This window comes from Oncorhynchus kisutch, linkage group LG20 (assembly GCF_002021735.2).
Source record: "Oncorhynchus kisutch isolate 150728-3 linkage group LG20, Okis_V2, whole genome shotgun sequence".
Lineage (NCBI taxonomy): Eukaryota > Metazoa > Chordata > Actinopteri > Salmoniformes > Salmonidae > Oncorhynchus > Oncorhynchus kisutch.
The window spans coordinates 50,438,697-50,458,832 of NC_034193.2; the positions used below are offsets into that span (position 1 = coordinate 50,438,697).

General features: G+C 41.6%; 1 protein-coding gene across 4 annotated transcripts in view; it reads right to left on the reverse strand.

Moving 5' to 3' along the window:
• Window positions 1–4,299: 4,299 nt before the first annotated feature.
• The window catches only part of LOC109865827 (neuronal-specific septin-3), a 28,653-nt gene continuing 12,816 nt past the window's right edge, over window positions 4,300–20,136 (reverse strand). For all 4 annotated transcript variants that reach the window (XM_031799173.1, XM_020454290.2, XM_031799174.1 and 1 more), the window contains exons 2-10: window positions 18,853–19,116; window positions 18,477–18,605; window positions 17,652–17,733; window positions 17,220–17,357; window positions 16,421–16,538; window positions 10,918–11,013; window positions 10,426–10,522; window positions 5,867–5,918; window positions 4,300–5,720 (exon numbers count right to left, since the gene is read on the reverse strand). In XM_031799173.1, coding sequence (XP_031655033.1) covers window positions 5,591–5,720; window positions 5,867–5,918; window positions 10,426–10,522; window positions 10,918–11,013; window positions 16,421–16,538; window positions 17,220–17,357; window positions 17,652–17,733; window positions 18,477–18,605; window positions 18,853–19,116 — 1,106 coding nt within the window. In that variant the 3' untranslated portion in view covers window positions 4,300–5,590. The remainder of the gene's footprint in view (window positions 5,721–5,866; window positions 5,919–10,425; window positions 10,523–10,917; window positions 11,014–16,420; window positions 16,539–17,219; window positions 17,358–17,651; window positions 17,734–18,476; window positions 18,606–18,852; window positions 19,117–20,136) is intronic.

Consider the following 20,136-nt stretch of genomic DNA (forward strand, 5'->3'; position numbering starts at 1 on the left):
ATGTCACAGGAAGGCCATAAAGATCATCAAGGACAACAACCACCCGAGCCACTGCCTGTTCACCCCGCTATCATCCAGAAGGCGAGGTCAGTACAGGTGCATCAAAGCTGGGACCGAGAGACTGAAAAACAGCTTCTATCTCAAGGCCATCAGACTGTTAAATAGTCACCACTAACATTGAGTGGCTGCTGCCAACACACTGACTCAACTCCAGCCACTTTAATAATGGGAATTGATGGGAAATGATGTAAAATATATCACTAGCCACTTTAAACAATGCTACCTAATATAATGTTTACATACCCTACATTATTCATCTCATATGTATATGTATATACTGTACTCTATATCATCTACTGCATCCTTATGTAATACATGTATCACTAGCCACTTTAACTATGCCACTTTGTTTACATACTCATCTCATATGTATATACTGCACTCAATACCATCTACTGTATCTTGCCTATGCCGCTCTGTACCATCACTCATTCATATATATTTATGTACATGTTCTTTATCCCCTTACACTTGTGTCTATAAGGTAGTAGTTTTGGAATTGTTAGCTAGATTACTTGTTGGTTATTACTGCATTGTCGGAACTAGAAGCACAAGCATTTCGCTACACTCGCATTAACATCTGCTAACCATGTGTATGTGACAAATAAAATTTGATTTGATTTAAGGCAACAAAATAGGAAAAATGCCAAGAGGGGTGAATACTTTCGCAAGTCACTGTATGTTTATTTTCTGGGTGATTTAAGTATTGAATGGCTTTCATTCAGGCTGCCCACTCAAGAGAACGTTTCAAACTGTAATTAGTGCCTGCAACCTGGTTCAGGTTATCAGTCAACCTACACAGGAATGAAATCATCAACATGTATTGATCACATCTTTAGTAATGCTGCAGAAATTTGCTTTAAAGCAGTATCCAAATCCATTGGATGTACTGATCCCAATATAGTAGCGATCCCAATATAGTAGTCATATCTAGGAAAACCAGAGTTCAAAAGGCTGGGGCTAATATAGTATAAAAAAGGTCATACAATAAGTTTAGTAGTGATTCCATGTTGTTGATAAATAATATTTGTTGGTCCATGGTGTGTATAATGAGGAGTAACCAGATGCTGTACTTGACACATTTATGAAATTGCTTATCCCAGTTACTAATAAACATGCACCCATTAAGAAAATGACTGTAAAATCTGTTAAATCCCTGTGGAATTCCAACCAGATACAATGTTATTTAAACAAATTGACAACAGACTTTCATCACGCTTATATGGAAGAACTTTCAACAAGCACAGCACTTGATTGGCTGAGAGAAATTGATGATCAGTGCGGATTTTGACAATATAGATCATAGTCTGCTGCTGGAAAAACGTATGTGTTATGGCTTTACACCCCCTGCTATATTGTGGAGAAAGAGTTACCTGTCTAACAGAGCCTGTTAATGGAAGCCTCCCCAACATAATCCAGGTAGAATCAGGAATTCCCCAGGGCAGCTGTCTAAGCCCCTTTACTTTTTCCAATCTTTACTAACGAGTAAAGTCAATGTGTCTATGTATGCTGATAACTCAACACTATACACTTCAACTACTACAGCGACTGAATTTACTGCAACACTTAACACAGAGTTGCTGTTAGTTTCAGAATGCGTGGCAAGGAATAGGTTAGTCCTAAATATTTCAAAAACTTAAACCATTATATTTGGGACAAATCATTCACTAAACTCTAAACCTCAACTAAATCTTGTATTGAATAATGTGCAAATTGAGCAATTTGAGCAAGTTGGGGTGACTAAACTGCTTGGAGTAACCCTGGATTGTAAAACATATTGATACAACAGTAGCTAAGATGAGGAAAAGTCTGTCCATAATAAAGCGCAGCTCTGCCTTCTTAACAGCACTATCAACAAGGCAAGTCCTACAGAACCTACTTTTGTCGCACCTGGACTATTGTACAGTCGTGTGTTCAGTCGTAAGGCTGTTACGTTACAGCCTTATTCTAAAATGTTTTTTTTTTAAATCCTCATCAATCTACATGCAATACCCCATAAAGACAATGTGAAAATAGGTTTTACGAAGTGTTTGCAAATGTATTAAAAATAAGAAACCGAAATATCTTATTTACATGTATTCAGACCCTTTGCTATGAGACTCGAAATTGAGCTCAGGTGCATCCTGTTTCCATTGAAATTTTTCTTCAACTTGATTGGAGTCCACCTGTGGTAAATTTGGAAAGGCACACACCTGTCCATATGAGGTCCCACAGTTGACAGTGCATGTCAGAGCAAAAACCAAGCCATGAGGTCGAAGGAATACGAGACAGGATTGTGTCGAGGCACAGAGCTGGGGAAGGGTACCAAAATACTTCTGAAGCATTGAAGGTCTCCAAGAACACAGTGACCTACATAATTCTTAAATGGAAGAAGTTTGAAACCACCAAGGCTCTTTCTAGAGCTGGCTGCCCGGCCAAACTGAGCAAATCGGGGGAGAAGGGCCTTGGTCAGGGAGGTGACCAAGAACCTGATGGTCACTCTGACAGAGCTCCAGAGTACCTAAGTGGAGATGGGAGAACCTTCAAGAAGGATGACCATCTCTGCAGCACTCCACCAATCAGCACTCCACCAATCACCAAACCTTTATGGTAGAGTGGCCAGATAGAAGCCACTCCTCAGGAAAAAGCACATGACAGCTCACTTGGAGACACCTAAAGGACTCTCAGACAATGAGAAGCAAGATTCTCTGGTCTGATGAAACCAAAATTGAACTCTTTGGCCTGAATACCAAGTGTTACATCTGGAGGAAACCTGGCACCATCCCTACAGTGAAGCATGGTGGTGGCAGCATCATGCTGTGGGGATGTTTTTCAGCAGCAGAGACTGTGAGTCAGGATTGAAGGAAAGATGAATGGAGCAAAGTACAGAGATCCTCGATGAAAACCTGCTCCATAGCGCTCAGAACCTCAGACTGGGTCGAAGGTTCCCCTTCCAACAGGACAACGACCCTAAGCACACAGCCAAGACTATGCAGCAGTAGCTTCTGGACAAGCCTTGAGTAGCCCATCCAGAGCCCGGAATTGAACCCGATCTAACATCTCTGGAGACACCTGAAAATAGCTGTGCAGCGACGCTCCCAGTCCAACCTGACAAAGCTTGAGAGGATCTGCAGAGAGCGGGAGAAACACACCAAATACAGGTGTGCCAAACTTGTAGTGTGCTACCCAAGACTCGAGGCTGTAATCACTGCCAAAGGTGCTCAACAAAGTACTGAGTATAGGGTCTGAATACTTATGTAAATGTAATATTTCAGTTTTGTATTTTTAATACTGAAAACCTGAAAACCTGTTTTTCCTTTGTCATTATGGGGTATTGTGTGTACATTTGAGGGGAAAAAAACGAATATAATACATTTTAGAATAAGGCTGTAAAGTAAAAAATGTGAAAAAAGTAAAGGGGTCTGAATACTTTCCGAATGCACTGTATGGAGTAAAAAGTACATTATTTTCTTTGGAATGTAGTAGAGTAAAAGTAAAAGTTGTACAAAATATAAATTGTTCTTAGTACTTAAGAAGTACTTTAAAGTAGTTTTACTTCAGTACTCTACACCACTGATTAATTTACAAGCATAATGGTCTCCATAGTTCCTGGGAGGGGGAAATGTACCCATTTGTGATTCATACATTGAAATTGTATTGAAACAGGAGGACCAGTAGGGAGCACCCTTCCCTCTCTGTATGTAAATACAAAATGTACGGTATTTCCAAATGTGAACTATTGTCAAGTTAGAGATAATAAAGAATGAATTAAGATAAGAAAATTAGTCAATACACTACTCAAGAGATGGCAAAAGTATTTTTTATTAAATAAACAATAAATTACTATAAATAATACATGAATATATAAATAATGAATGCAATACTGAAATGACATCTCAGCATATCAGAACAACTTTTAAGAAAAATGGGTTTTAAATTAAACGATAACAGGAAATTCCCAGCCAAAAGTTTCACTGCTGTTTTTACGAGATGTGGAATGATTTGAGTTACTGGAGTTTTAGTGATGCATTGTTATTAGAGGATGGTTGATGTACACACCACGTTCAAAAATGGTTAATGTATTGAAATGACTGTGCATTGATATGCGAGCTGGGGATATCCTTAAATGAAAATGACAGAAGGACTAGGAGAGATGTTTCCTGACATGCACACATAAAAACATTGTATAGAAACAAGTTGTTTTTTTGTATTATTTAAATTGTTCCTTGAAAAAACGTCTTCACTAATACCACACTAATGATATACAACTACACATTTCCAAACGTTAGACACCAAATTGAGTCACTTCTCACACACACACACATACAAACACACACACGCTGTATGATTGTATAAAAATGTTGCGGGGAAACCCAGTTTAGATCAAAAGTGAATTGTTTGATAAATATAGTGAAACTTAATTGCTTGTAGGCTACTTCTGGAATATCTGTGCTCTATCGAAGGGTGATTTCCATAAGAAACCTTGGTAAACATTACCATGTCATAACTGATCGGTTTGGAATGATTACTCTGGTAATGGAGGACTTCTTGTAAACATGCACTGGGCATGGGTCACCAGATGAAGTGGAGGGAGTGAATAGGAGGGAGGGAAGTAAATTATGGAGATAGATACACGACTAAAAAGAGACATCTATCTAAGTCTATGAGTAAACCATTCCTGTCACAGGGTGAGTATGCGCAGGGAAGCGCTGCCCTCGTGTGGCAGAGAGAAGGAAAGCCGGCATTAAAGAGTTAAAGGGAATTGGCACATCACTTTGACATCAGAGCTTTCAAAAAAGCCCACAAAAGTTGTGCATGGCAAAGAACATTTCAGACTGTGATTTCTATATTTTGTGCAATTTAAAGATAATGTGACAAAATACCTATATTGTAAATAAATAAAGCCCTTTGTCAATTTATATTTACGTCACAATGCTTCCGTGGAAGTTGAGGTGCTCATTTACCTGCTCCATCATAAAGTATTTCAGCACAAAATCAATTCTTATGGTGGCAGCTACATAACATACTGTATACTTACAGGGCAAGGATGAGTAGAGCACAAGGTGAGCGGAAATAGGAAATCCATTTTTTATGAATAAAGGGAATTCCCTCGAATTTGAAGTACTTCATTTGATTCATTCCCTTCAAACCCAAAATTCTTTGGGTTGCAGGTTTAGCTGGGGGTGGCGGATGGGGTCTTCCTGCGGGGGGCGGCGGATGGGTTCTTCCTGGGGCATACATCTACACATCTACATTATAACAAAAACACTGGGGTTGGCCTTGTTTTGGATTGCAGGATCAAAGGTTAATCTCAGGTGTAACTGGGGTGTGAGTGTGGGTGGTTTAGGACGACTGGCGGAGGAAAGGGAGACGTAGGACGTGTTTTGGAATGAAAGCTCTCCTAACATGATATTTTGAGTGACAATGAATTCCACATCTATAATGTTCTCCAAAGCATGCAGTGATGCTCATATCACAACATAGATTTGTCGATCAATATCTTTTGATCTCTCTGTTTATCTCTCTCTTTCCTTAATCCCTAGTTCTAAATTTAAAGGTTGCTCTCCTGAGTGTTGTTGGCCGAGATGGGGTGCAGACCTCCATTGTCGTTGAGTCTCCTGGCGCGGTAGGTTTCATAGTGGATGTTGTGGGTGACTTCCTTCAGGTCCTGGAGGTGAGACCTGGGAGGGAGAGTGGAGGGCGGGCATTAGCTGATAGCTACATACAGTTGGATTTGGTCACTAAAGTCAACTTCAAAGCCATAAAAGAATAGGAAAGCTATAAAGCATTAGTAAAAGATAGATCAATGTACGATTGATTGCTTTACCTGATGAGGAAATCTCGTAGCAGAGCAAATTCGCAGTGATTGGGATTTTCAACTGCAACAAAATACAAGAAAGAACCCATTTGGCATAAAAAAATCTAAATCACATTTGCTTCACATGTCTGAGCCTGGGACCAACTACAGTATAACAACCTCCATAAATCCATTCCCTCTGCCTCTCTGAGGAGAAAGGTCAACATAATACCCTTGGCATTAACTTCTCTAGGGTAGGGGGCAGCATTGGGAATTTTGGATGAAAAGCGTGCCCAAATTAAACTGCCTGCTACTCAGCCATAAAAGCTAGAATTTGCATACTAGATTTGCATAGAAAACAGTCTGAAGTTTCTAAAACTGTTTGAATGATGTCTGTGAGTATAACAGAACTCATATGGCAGGCAAAAACCTGAGAAAAAAATCGAACCAGGAAGTGGGAAATCTGAGGTTTGTAGTTTTTCAACTCTTAGACTATCGAATACACAGTGTCTATGGGGTCATATTGCACTTCCTACGGCTTCCACTAGATGTTAACAGTCTTTAGAACTTTGTTTGATGCTTCTACTGTGAAGTGGGGGTGAATGAGAGGGGAATGAGTCAGAGGTCTGCCAGAGAGCCACGAGCTCAGTCTCGCGCGTTCACGTGAGAGCGACCTCTGTTCCATTGCAATTCTACAGACAAAGGAATTCTCCGGATGTAACATTATTGAAGATTTATGTTAAAAACATCCTAAAGATTGATTCTATACATCGTTTGACATGTTTCTACGGACTGTAGCGGAACTGCTCCTAGTGATCGCGCGTCGTGAGTTTGGATTGTGTACTTAACACGCAAACAAAAATGAGGTATTTGGACATAAATGATGGACATTGTCAAACAAAACAAACATTTATTGTGGAACTGGGATTCCTTGGAGTGCATTCTGATGAAGATCATTAAAGGTTAAGTGAATATTTATAATGCTATTTCTGACTTCTGTTGACTACACAACATGGCGGATATCTGTTTGGGTTGTTTTTGTCTCTGAGCGCTGTACTCAGATTATAGCATGGTGTGCTTTTTCCGTAAAGTTTTTGAAAAATCTGACACAGCGGTTGCATTTTTTTATTTTTTATTTTTTTTATTTTACCTTTATTTAACCAGGTAGGCAAGTTGAGAACAAGTTCTCATTTACAATTGCGACCTGGCCAAGATAAAGCAAAGCAGTTCGACAGATAAAACGACACAGAGTTACACATGGAGTAAAAACAAACATACAGTCAATAATGCAGTATAAACAAGTCTATATACAATGTGAGCAAATGAGGTGAGAAGGGAGGTAAAGGCAAAAAAAGGCCATGATGGCAAAGTAAATACAATATAGCAAGTAAAATACTGGAATGGTAGTTTTGCAATGGAAGAATGTGCAAAGTAGAAATAAAAAATAATGGGGTGCAAAGGAGCAAAATAAATAAAAATGAAATACAGTTGGGAAAGAGGTAGTTGTTTGGGCTAAATTATAGGTGGGCTATGTACAGGTGCAGTAATCTGTGAGCTGCTCTGACAGTTGGTGCTTAAAGCTAGTGAGGGAGATAAGTGTTTCCAGTTTCAGAGATTTTTGTAGTTCGTTCCAGTCATTGGCAGCAGAGAACTGGAAGGAGAGGCGGCCAAAGAAAGAATTGGTTTTGGGGGTGACTAGAGAGATATACCTGCTGGAGCGTGTGCTACAGGTGGGAGATGCTATGGTGACCAGCGAGCTGAGATAAGGGGGGACTTTACCTAGCAGGGTCTTGTAGATGACATGGAGCCAGTGGGTTTGGCGACGAGTATGAAGCGAGGGCCAGCCAACGAGAGCGTACAGGTCGCAATGGTGGGTAGTATATGGGGCTTTGGTGATAAAACGGATTGCACTGTGATAGACTGCATCCAATTTGTTGAGTAGGGTATTGGAGGCTATTTTGTAAATGACATCGCCAAAGTCGAGGATTGGTAGGATGGTCAGTTTTACAAGGGTATGTTTGGCAGCATGAGTGAAGGATGCTTTGTTGCGAAATAGGAAGCCAATTCTAGATTTAACTTTGGATTGGAGATGTTTGATATGGGTCTGGAAGGAGAGTTTACAATCTAACCAGACACCTAAGTATTTGTAGTTGTCCACGTATTCTAAGTCAGAGCCGTCCAGAGTAGTGATGTTGGACAGGCGGGTAGGTGCAGGTAGCGATCGGTTGAAGAGCATGCATTTAGTTTTACTTGTATTTAAGAGCAATTGGAGGCCACAGAAGGAGAGTTGTATGGCATTGAAGCTTGCCTGGAGGGTTGTTAACACAGTGTCCAAAGAAGGGCCGGAAGTATACAGAATGGTGTCGTCTGCGTAGAGGTGGATCAGGGACTCACCAGCAGCAAGAGCGACCTCATTGATGTATACAGAGAAGAGAGTCGGTCCAAGAATTGAACCCTGTGGCACCCCCATAGAGACTGCCAGAGGTCCGGACAGCAGACCCTCCGATTTGACACACTGAACTCTATCAGAGAAGTAGTTGGTGAACCAGGCGAGGCAATCATTTGAGAAACCAAGGCTGTCGAGTCTGCCGATGAGGATATGGTGATTGACAGAGTCGAAAGCCTTGGCCAGATCAATGAATACGGCTGCACAGTAATGTTTCTTATCGATGGCGGTTAAGATATCGTTTAGGACCTTGAGCGTGGCTGAGGTGCACCCATGACCAGCTCTGAAACCAGATTGCATAGCAGAGAAGGTATGGTGAGATTCGAAATGGTCGGTAATCTGTTTGTTGACTTGGCTTTCGAAGACCTTAGAAAGGCACGGTAGGATAGATATAGGTCTGTAGCAGTTTGGGTCAAGAGTGTCCCCCCCTTTGAAGAGGGGGATGACCGCAGCTGCTTTCCAATCTTTGGGAATCTCAGACGACACGAAAGAGAGGTTGAACAGGCTAGTAATAGGGGTGGCAACAATTTCGGCAGATAATTTTAGAAAGAAAGGGTCCAGATTGTCTAGCCCGGCTGATTTGTAGGGGTCCAGATTTTGCAGCTCTTTCAGAACATCAGCTGAATGGATTTGGGAGAAGGAGAAATGGGGAAGGCTTGGGCGAGTTTCTGTTGGGGGTGCAGTGCTGTTGTCCGGGGTAGGAGTAGCCAGGTGGAAAGCATGGCCAGCCGTAGAAAAATGCTTATTGAAATTCTCAATTATGGTGGATTTATCAGTGGTGACAGTGTTTCCTATCTTCAGTGCAGTGGGCAGCTGGGAGGAGGTGTTCTTATTCTCCATGGACTTTACAGTGTCCCAGAACATTTTTGAGTTAGTGTTGCAGGAAGCAAATTTCTGCTTGAAAAAGCTAGCCTTGGCTTTTCTAACTGCCTGTGTATAATGATTTCTAGCTTCCCTGAACAGCTGCATATCACGGGGGCTGTTCGATGCTAATGCAGAACGCCATAGGATGTTTTTGTGTTGGTTAAGGGCAGTCAGGTCTGGGGAGAACCAAGGGCTATATCTGTTCCTGGTTCTAAATTTCTTGAATGGGGCATGTTTATTTAGGATGGTTAGGAAGGCATTTAAAAAAAATATCCAGGCATCCTCTACTGACGGGATGAGATCAATATCCTTCCAGGATACCCCGGCCAGGTCGATTAGAAAGGCCTGCTCGCAGAAGTGTTTCAGGGAGCGTTTTACATTGATGAGTCGAGGTCGTTTGACCGCTGACCCATTACGGATGCAGGCAATGAGGCAGTGATCGCTGAGATCTTGGTTGAAGACAGCAGAGGTGTATTTAGAGGGGAAGTTGGTTAGGATGATATCTATGAGGGTGCCCGTGTTTAAGGTTTTGGGGAGGTACCTGGTAGGTTCATTGATAATTTGTGTGAGATTGAGGGCATCAAGTTTAGATTGTAGGATGGCTGGGGTGTTAAGCATGTTCCAGTTTAGGTTTAGCATTAAGGAGAAGTGTATCTAAAATTCCATGCATAACAGTTGTATCTTTTAGCAATGTTTATTATGAGTATTTCTGTCAATTGATGTGGCTCTCTGCAAAATCACTGGATGTTTTGGAACTACTCAACGTAACGCACCAATGTAAACTCAGATTTTTGGATATAAATATGAACTTTACCGAACAAAACATACATGTATTGTGTAACATGAAGTCCTATGAGTGTCATCTGATGAAGATCATCAAAGGGTAGTGATTAATTTTATCTATATTTCTGCTTTTTGTGACTCCTCTCTTAACCACCCTTAACCACTGCGCCACCTGGGAGGCCCGTAGTGACTCCTCTCTTTGGCTGAAAAAATGGCTGTGACTTGGCTCTGACCTAACATAATCGTTTGGTTTGCTTTTGTCGTTAAGCCTTTTTGAAATTGGACACTGTAGCTGGATTTACAACAAGTCTATCTTTAAAATGGTGTAAAATACATGTATGTTTGAGGAATTTTAATATGGGATTTCAGTTTTTTTTTTATTTGGCGCCTTGCAGTTTTACTGGCTGTTGACGAGGTTCAACGCTACCCTCCCAGGTACCCTAGAGAGGTTAATATTGGACCTAATTAATTATATTGAGGTTATAAATAAACCTACCTTCTACCACACCCCAGGCTGTCTTCCTCCCCAGAACCCTTTTGCCGTTCACTTGGAACTCCTTGTCGCTGCCCACCACTGCAAAGGGCATGGCCTCCTGTGAACAGACTCGTTTAAACAGGGTTCAATTGGACGAGGAAAACATAAGAAATTTACAAATCCCGTGCAATAGACAGAGTCAGGAGATATTATTCTTCTGAGGAGGGGTGTCAGAAAGACAGCTAAAATGACAAAGAAGCAGAAAGATAGAATAAGAGAAATAGTCTGATATTCATATGAAATTAATTTCAATATTTGAATTGCCTAATCATTTTGGCAATCGCTATTTTGCATGCTCATACCATTGAGGCATGGGAGAAAAAGAGGGAGAAGTACAAATGTATTCCACTTGAGAGGAAGAGTATTAGGGAGACATAATCAATTGAAGTGATTGAGTCCTTTACAGTAGGATGTAAGGTCATGTATTTAAAAAATTGGAACAGAGGCCCTTACCCTAATCTTGTCATTTTCATTCTTATCCTCCATGTCATCATCAAACTCATTCTGCGGGTAGTACTCAATCCCATGCGTCTCCAGCTCCTTCCTCACCTAAGAGATGAAGAGGAGGCAGAGGTTACATATCCTAATGTGCACTAGAATAATGCGCTCCCTCATGACCTGGTTATCCATAACAAGTTCTACCATAACTTCTATCTAGACCAGGGATATTCAACCTGGGGTCCGCGGCCCCTAGTACAGCTGGGGGTCCGTGAAAATATAGATACCAAAAAGCTCCAAAGAGCTCTATTTTCATGTCATCCAACAAATCTAAACGCCTGGAGTTTACTCACTGGCATTGGTACTTGGATTGGAACTGGTGCTTTGGACAGATGACATGAAAATAGCGCTCTTTGGCCACGCACACCAGTGCTGGATTTGGTGTCTAAAAAATAATGCATTAGCAGAAAAGAACCCCATACCTACTGTAAAATATGGTGGAAGATCTTTGATGTTATGGGGCTATTTTGCTTCCACTGGTCCTGGGGCCCTTGTTAAGGTCAACAGCATCATTAACTTTACCCAGTTCCAGGACATTTTTGCCAAAAACATCAAAATCCACAAAGAAATGGTTAATTGGCCACAAAATCATAATTTTGCAATGGCAGCCTCAGTCTCTGGACTTGAAACCCATTCAAAACCTGTGGTTTGAATTGAAGAGGGCAGTCCATAAGTGCAGACAAAGGAAATCAAGGATTCGGGAGGATTCTATATAGAGGAATGGTCTAAGATCCCTTCCAATGTGTTCTCCAACTTATAAAACATTTTAGAAAAAGGCTCAGTGCCATTACCCTCACAAGGTGAGGTATTAAAAAGTATTGAAAACAGGGGAGTCAATCATTTTGACCACTACCTTTTTGAGAAAAAAAGTATTACTTTCTAATTTTTGCTAATCTTTAACAAGGGTATAAATAATTTCAGACCCCACTGTATGTATGTATATATATATATATATATATATATATATATATACACTGGGGCAAAAAAGTATTTAGTCAGCCACCAATTGTGCAAGTTCTCCCACTTAAAAATATGAGAGAGGCCTGTAATGTTCATCATAGGTACACTTCAACTATGACAGACAAAATGAGAAAAAAAAATGCAGAAAATCACATTGTAGGATTTTTAATTTATTTATTTGCAAATTATGGTGGAAAATAAGTATTTGGTCAATAACAAACGTTTCTCAATACTTTGTTATATACCCTTTGTTGGCAATGACAGAGGTCAAACGTTTTCTGTAAGTCCTCACAAGGTTTTCACACACTGTTGCTGGTATTTTGGCCCATTCCTCCATGCAGATCTCCTCTAGAGCAGTGATGTTTTGGGGCTGATGCTGGGCAACACGGACTTTCAACTTCCTCCAAAGATTTTCTATGGGGTTGAGATCTGGAGACTGGCTAGGCCACTCCAGGACCTTGAAATGCTTCTTACGAAGCCACTCTTTCGTTGCCCGGGCGGTGTGTTTGGGATCATTGTCATGCTGAAAGACCCAGCCACGTTTCATCTTCAATGCCCTTGCTGATGGAAGGTGGTTTTCACTCAAAATCTCACGATACATGGCCCCATTCATTCTTTCCTTTACACGGATCAGTCATCCTGGTCCCTTTGCAGAAAAACTGCCCCAAAGCATGATGTTTCCACCCCCATGCTTCACAGTAGGTATGGTGTTCTTTGGATGCAATTCAGCATTCTTTGTCCTCCAAACACGGCGAGTTGAGTTTTTACCAAAAAGTTCTATTTTGGTTTCATCTGACCATATGACATTCTCCCAATCTTCTTCTGGATCATCCAAAGGCTCTCTAGCAAACTTCAGACGGGCCTGGACATATACTGGCTTAAGCAGGGGGACACGTCTGGCACTGCAGGATTTGAGTCCCTGGCGGCGTAGTGTGTTACTGATGGTAGGCTTTGTTACTTTGGTCCCAGCTCTCTGCAGGTCATTCACTAGGTCCCCCCGTGTGGTTCCGGGATTTTTGATCACCGTTCTTGTGATCATTTTGACCGGGGTGAGATCTCCCTCGATCCCCAGATCGAGGGAGATTATCAGTGGTCTTGTATGTCTTCCATTTCCTAATAATTTCTCCCACAGTTGATTTCCTCAAACCAAGCTGCTTACCTATTGCAGATTCAGTCTTCCCAGCCTGGTGCAGGTCTACAATTTTGTTTCTGGTGTCCTTTGACAGCTCTTTGGTCTTGGCCATAGTGGAGTTTGGAGTGTGACTGTTCGAAGTTGTGGACAGGTGTCTTCTATACTGATAACAAGTTCAAACAGGTGCCATTAATACAGGTAACGAGTGGAGGACAGAGGAGCCTCTTAAAGAAGAAGTTACAGGTCTGTGAGAGCCAGAAATCTTGCTTGTTTGTAGGTGACCAATTACTTATTTTCCACCATAATTTGCAAATAAATTCATAAAAAAATCCTACAATGTGATTTTCTAACCCTTTTATTCCAATGTTTTTATGAATATCGTTAGCGAAACAGATTTTTTTTTTTTTAAATACATATCTACAGTAGAAAAGATGAAAATATCTTCTTTGCCAACATTATTGCTCAACTCCTAATATTGAGCTAATTACACTCATTGGTGCTAATTAGACTCACTTGATCTGACATAGGCTTTAAAAAAGCACCCGCAAGTACCATTTGCAGCAAGTGCCACTGGCTGTTCTTAAGCTTTCTTGACATGGACACAAATGGCAAACCTTTGTTTAACCGGCTAAACAGCTACTACTATCAAAAAATCTGTTTGGAGTTACATTTTTAGCTAATAGGCTATGATTTTACACCAGGGTTCTCCAACCTTTTCTAGCATTAAAAAAAATGAAAAGTCACGAGCTACTCATTTCTTTCTAGCTTTCAAATAGGCACATTCTTCTCTTCTCCCCTGCAACTCTTACCCAGGTCCTTAGTGTACAAGAGAAAGTAGTGCTCTATGTTTTCTGTCAATATACAGTAGAAGTCAAAAGTTTGGACACACCTACTCATTCCAGGGTTTTTCTTTATTTTTTACTATTTTCTACATTGTAGAATAATAGTGAAGACATCAAAACTATGAAATAACACATGGAATCATGTAGTAACAAAAAATATATATATTTATATTTGAGATTCTTCAAAGTAACCACCCTTTGACTTGATGAAAGCTTTGCACACTCTTGGCATTCTCTCAACCAGCTTCATGAGGTCACCTGGAATACATTTCAATTAACAGGTGTGCCTTGTTAAAAGTTAATTTGTGGAATTTCTTTCCTTCTTAATGCGTTTGGGCCAATCAGTTGTGTTGTGACAAGGTCAGGTTGGTATACAGAAGATAGCCCTTTTTAGTAAAATAAAAGTCCATATTATGGCAAGAACAGGTCAAATAAGCAAAGAGAGACGACTTTTTTCCCTTTTTTATTTTTATTTTATTTAAGTAGGCAAGTCAGTTAAGAACAAATTCTTATTTACAATGACAGCCTACCAGGAAACAGTGGGTTAAATGCCTTGTTCAGGGGCAGGATGACAGATCTTTACCTTGTTAGCTCTGGGATTTGGTCCAGCAAACTTTCGGTTACTGACCCACCACTCTAACCACTAGGCTACCTGCTGCCCCATTTAAGACATGAAGGTCAGTCAATCCGGAAAATTTCAAGAACTTCGAAAGTTTCTTCAAGTGGAGTCGCAAAAACCATCAAGCGCTATGAAACTGGCTCTCATGAGGGCCGCCACAGGAAAGGAAGACCAAGAGTTACCTCTGCTGCAGAAGATAAGTTCATTAGAGTTACCAGCCTCAGAAATCAGCAACTAACTGCACCTCAGATTGCACCTCACAGAGTTCAAGTAACAGACACATCTCAACATCAACTGTTCAGAGGAGACTGCGTGAATCAGGCCTTCATAGTCGAATTGCTGCAAAGAAACCACTACTAAAGGACACCAATAAGAAGAAGAGACTTGCTTGGGCCAAGAAACAAGAGTAATGGGCATTAGACCGGTGGAAATCTGTCCTTTGGTCTGATGAGTCCACATTTGAGATTTTTTTGTTCTAACCGCCGTGTCTTTGTGAGACGCAGAGTAGGTGAACGGATGATCTCCCCATGTGTGGTTCCCACCATGAATCATTGAGGAGGAGGTGTGATGGTGTGGGGGTGCTTTCCTGGTGACACTGTCTGATTTGTTTAGAATTCAAGGCACACTTAACCAGCATTGCTACCACAGCATTCTGCAGCGATACACCATCCCATCTAGTTTGCGCTTAGTGGGACTATGATTTTTTTTCACAACAGAACAATGACCCAACACACCTCCATGTTGTGTAAGGGCTATTTGACCAAGAAGGAGAGTGGTGGAGTGCTGCATCAGACCTGCTGCATCAGACCTGGCCTCCACAATCACCCGACCTCAACCCAGAGTGAAGGAAAAGCAGCCAACAAGTGCTCAGCATATGTGGGAACTCCTTCAAGACTGTTGGAAAAGCATTCCAGGTGAAGCTGGTTGAGAGAATGCCAAGAGTGTGCAAAGCTGTCATCAAGGCAAAGGGTGGCTACTTTGAAGATTCTAAAATACAACATCTATAGTTTAACACTTTTTTGGTTACTACATGATTCCATATGTGTTATTTCATAGTTTTGATGTCTTCACTGTTATTCTACAATGTAGAAAATAGTACCCTGAAATAAAATGAAACCCTGGAATGAGTAGGTGTGTCCAAACTTTTGACTGGTACTGTACTTACTCATGATATACAGTACTTCTGCCAGGTAAGCCTACTTTGCAGATAACATTTAATTGAGAAGGTTTTGAGACAGGTATTTCTGTCAACCAACAAGATGGTTATCACAATAACTGGCTAAACCCAGTGATAAACAAACGTGAGCACCACATAGACAGACGGGCAATATTGCTGGAAATTAATTGGCAGATATTGTGTCAGATTTGGCTTTTTAACCCAATAGTGGCTAACCAGGGGCGGGATAATGTCCATGTTGATTAGATAGTAGCTGAGAGCGCTTGCGATGTCTGATAATTATGAGATTTGTTTATGACAGTTTGGGGTGGAACACCTGAAAATTGCACGTACTTTCAGAATTGTTTGGCGAGCTACTCATTGGTGGGCTGTGAGCTACTGGTAGCTCACAATTGGGGACCTCTGTTTTACACTCTTCCAATTATAATGTGGGGAAAAAACTATCAACCAAATCTATTCATTTTAAAATGTTGATTACTTCTTGCCATTATCATTCACCTGATGATCCATCTTTTTTTTGCTATGATGGGGGTCCCTGGGTTGCTGGTTTGCCTTGGCTGGGGTCCCTGGTTGAAGACCCCTGATCTAGACTGTAGTTCCACATAAACAGTATCATCCATAAAGGTCTCTCCCTGATACATGGCTGTTGTCTCATTTGATGCCATAGAAGTCAACAGCCATGTATTAGGGTTCATAGAGGTCAAGGGTCAAGGTATCTCATCCCTCACCCTGTGTTTGAACTCATTCTTCTCGTCAGGGGTCATGGTGTCAGACTTGGCAATGACGGGGATGATGTTCACCACACGACTTAGGTGCTTCATAAACTCAATGTCTAGCTGTCGAAGACTGAGAGAGAGTGAGAGAGAGAGACATTACCAGCTGGGATAGAAACAATTAGCAATCTTACAGCAAGGCTGGCATGCATTCGTGATTCTACAAGCAGGATTGCATGCAGTGAACAAATCTTTACAAAAGCTTCCCAATTTCAATCCAAAACCCAGTCTTTTCAGAACAGTTCTATGTCTGTCTCCCGACTTTAGGACAGATACAGGCTCATTGAACAACAGTTAAGTCCCTGATCGAGGTCCTTGGGTGTAGGTGACAGCACAGAAAACATCCCGTTAACAGAAAACATCCCGTTAGTCACAGTGATCAACGCAAGAAAAAGAACATGGCACACAGAACACTAACTGTTTATGTAAAGAGCAATTTCACAGTTCAGATGAGTTGGCTTCATCTGTTGGAGCGAACCTTGTTGCCTGGTTGTGTTGTGATGGAGCTCAAGAATGTGTTTAGATCTCAAATTAAATGTCAGTACAGCTGGAAGTAAACTCATTAGAAATGAGAGAGAGAACTGAAAGGGAGTCTGTGTGTGTGCGTGAGCTTCCATGCATGCGTGCGCACGTGAACGCCAATCAGATGTCAATGAGAGATACCAGGAAGTGGCTGTAACTCGTGCATACATTTGAGCATGTTCTAAATTAGGACATTTCTATTTCTGAATCACATGATGTATTTTTAACTCACGAGTGTCCCGTTGGGGAGATAAAGTAGAGGCAGCAGTGAACTCTGGTGTCAGGGATTCGCTTCTTTCGAGCAATATTGACCTCTTCCTTCAGGAACTTCTCATACTGTTCGTTGATGTACTTGGAGATGGGATCCCAGCTGAAGATGGATGGAACATGGTGGGTGTTAGGAATATAGAGTATAAATACACACAAAACCATTATAGCCGTGGTGGGTAATTGGGTACGGTCAGGATAAGGAGAATGTACAGTATGTACATAGTTTGGCAGTTGTATAGTTTGGCAGTTCTATTCCTATCTGAATCATATGCACTGTTGAATCTAAATCCTATGCATGCCATTGTGCTTAACTAATTGAAAAATGTAGTGACCCCAAACAAAACATAGACTGTGTGTAAGCGCACAATAATGAACATTCTTCCCACATACTCACCAGTTTTCATTGTTGATCTGATCACCAAAACCCGGTGTGTCGATTACTGTCAACTTCATCTTCACTCCGCCCTCCTCGATCACTGCAACGTTCAATTACCACATTCAATACAACATTCACACTGTAAGTACTTTTGCCAAAATCAAGTGACAAAAAGTTAAACACGCAACCAGTCAATAAATTATATGTGCGTTTTGTCCTTGTCTCGTAGACAGGGATTTTTCTTTGATGTCAGTGAGGATGACAAATGTGCAACGATGCAGAAATAAAGCTAGCAGTACAGTGTTTTTGGCCAGACAGAAGCTCTTCTCTGCCTCTGTGTCTGTCTGGGATGCCAGCTGTGCCAGTCTAAGACACCTCAGGGCATATTCTGTCATGTCTTTCGAAGCCCGCGGCTCTGCGCACGGTAGTGCAACACGGCAGCCCCTGCAGTCAACACAACCTAGTGTATGGTTATAAATGCCATCACTACAACATTATAACATGAATTGGCCTGAAAGCTAACCAAACAACCGAATCAAGCAAATGACAGCTCTAATCAAATATCAACAGTAGAAGATACATACATACTCACACACAAACACTCCCACGCACACACTCTATCCCTCTCTCTCTTGCTCACACACACACACACACACACACACACACACACACACACACACACACACACACACACACACACACACACACACACACACACACACACACACACACACACACACACACACACACACACACACACACACACACACACACACACACACACACACACACACACACATACTCTCTCTCTCACTCACACACACACATAAATGTCTCTCTCACCGTGGGACACAGCCTTGATCTCCACTGTCTTGGGGATCTTATGCTCGCTGCCCCATCCTGAGCTCCACCTGCTGACCTGGGACTTGAACAGCGTGTTCACCAGCGTTGACTTCCCCAGCCCGCTGTGACCTGAGAGAGAGGGTGGAGGGAGAGAGAGAGAGAGAGTTAGTGGAGGGAGAGCATGGTTTGAGGCATGATGTTGTTGAGGAAGAGAGACAGAACAAGGGAGAGACAGAACAAGGGAGAGGCACGACTTCATTTCATGTTTCATGTCTCTGTGTTTGCTCACACCATGGGTTCACTTACTCTTCAGAAAGACACTAAATACATCAATCATACCAGACACAAACAGAAGAGGTTGTCCTTCCTTACTTACCCACTATCATAATATTGAAGTCGAAACCAGCCTTCATGGTCTTCTTCCTCATCTGCTCGATGATGGTGTCAATCCCAATGTATCCCAGCAACGTGGATCCACCGCCAGAGTGTCCCAACCCTGGAGCTCGATCAACCCCGACCCCGCCACCTAGCCCTGATGGTCCATGGGGTGCTGTGGGGGATGGTGCTGCCACATGAGGGGGCTTGGCAGGGACAGCAGGTTTGGGTCTCACTTCAGGGGGAACAATGGACTCTGACATGGCTGGAGGGTCAAATATGCTTTTATTAGACCTATTTAATTGGGCTATATACTGTACAGTACCTTCAGAAATGATTCATACCCCTTGACTTTTTTTAGACATGTTTATACATTTATTAAAAATGAAAAGCTGAAATGTCTTGAGTCAATAAGTAACCAACCCCTTTGTTGCGGCAAGCTTAAATAAGTTCTGTAGTAAAAATATACTTAACTAGTCATATAATAAGTTGCATGGACTCACTCTGTCTGCAATAATAGTGTTTAACATTAAATAGTGTTTAACATTTGAATGACTACCTCATCTCTGTACTCTACACATACAGATAATTGTAAGGTGCCTCAGTCAAGTAGTGATGGTGAATTAATACACCCAGGCACAACAAAGACACAGGCATTCTTTCTAACTCAGTTGCCGGAAAGGAAGGAAACCTCTCACGGATTTCACCATGAGGTCAATGGTGACTTTAAAACAGTTACAGAGTTTAATGGCTGTGATAGGAGAAAACTGAGGATGGACCAACAACATTGTAGTTACTCCACAATACTAACTTAAATGAGAGTGAAAAGAAGGAAGAAATTAACTTTATCTCCTGAATACAAAGATTTATGTTTGGGGCAAATCCAACACAACACATCACAGAGTACCTCTCTTCATATTTTTAAGCATGATGGTGGCTGCATCATGTTATCGGTATGCTTGTCATCTGTCACACCCTGATCTGTTTCACCTGTCTTTGTGATGGTCTCCAACCCCCTCCAGGTGTCGCCCATCTTCCCCATTATCCCCTGTGTATTTATACCTATGTTCTCTATTTGTCTGTTGCCAGTTAGTTTTGTTCATTCAGACCTACCAGCATTTTTACCCTTGCTCCTGTCCTGTCTATAGTGCCTGTTTCCTAGTTTTCTGCCTGCGACACCATCTCCTCCCAAGGAGCCACCATTGGGAGACATGAGGAACTGCTTCGTGGCTGAACGAAGCAGTTCCTCAAACTGCTGGCTGAATGCCATGACTGGGCATCAGAC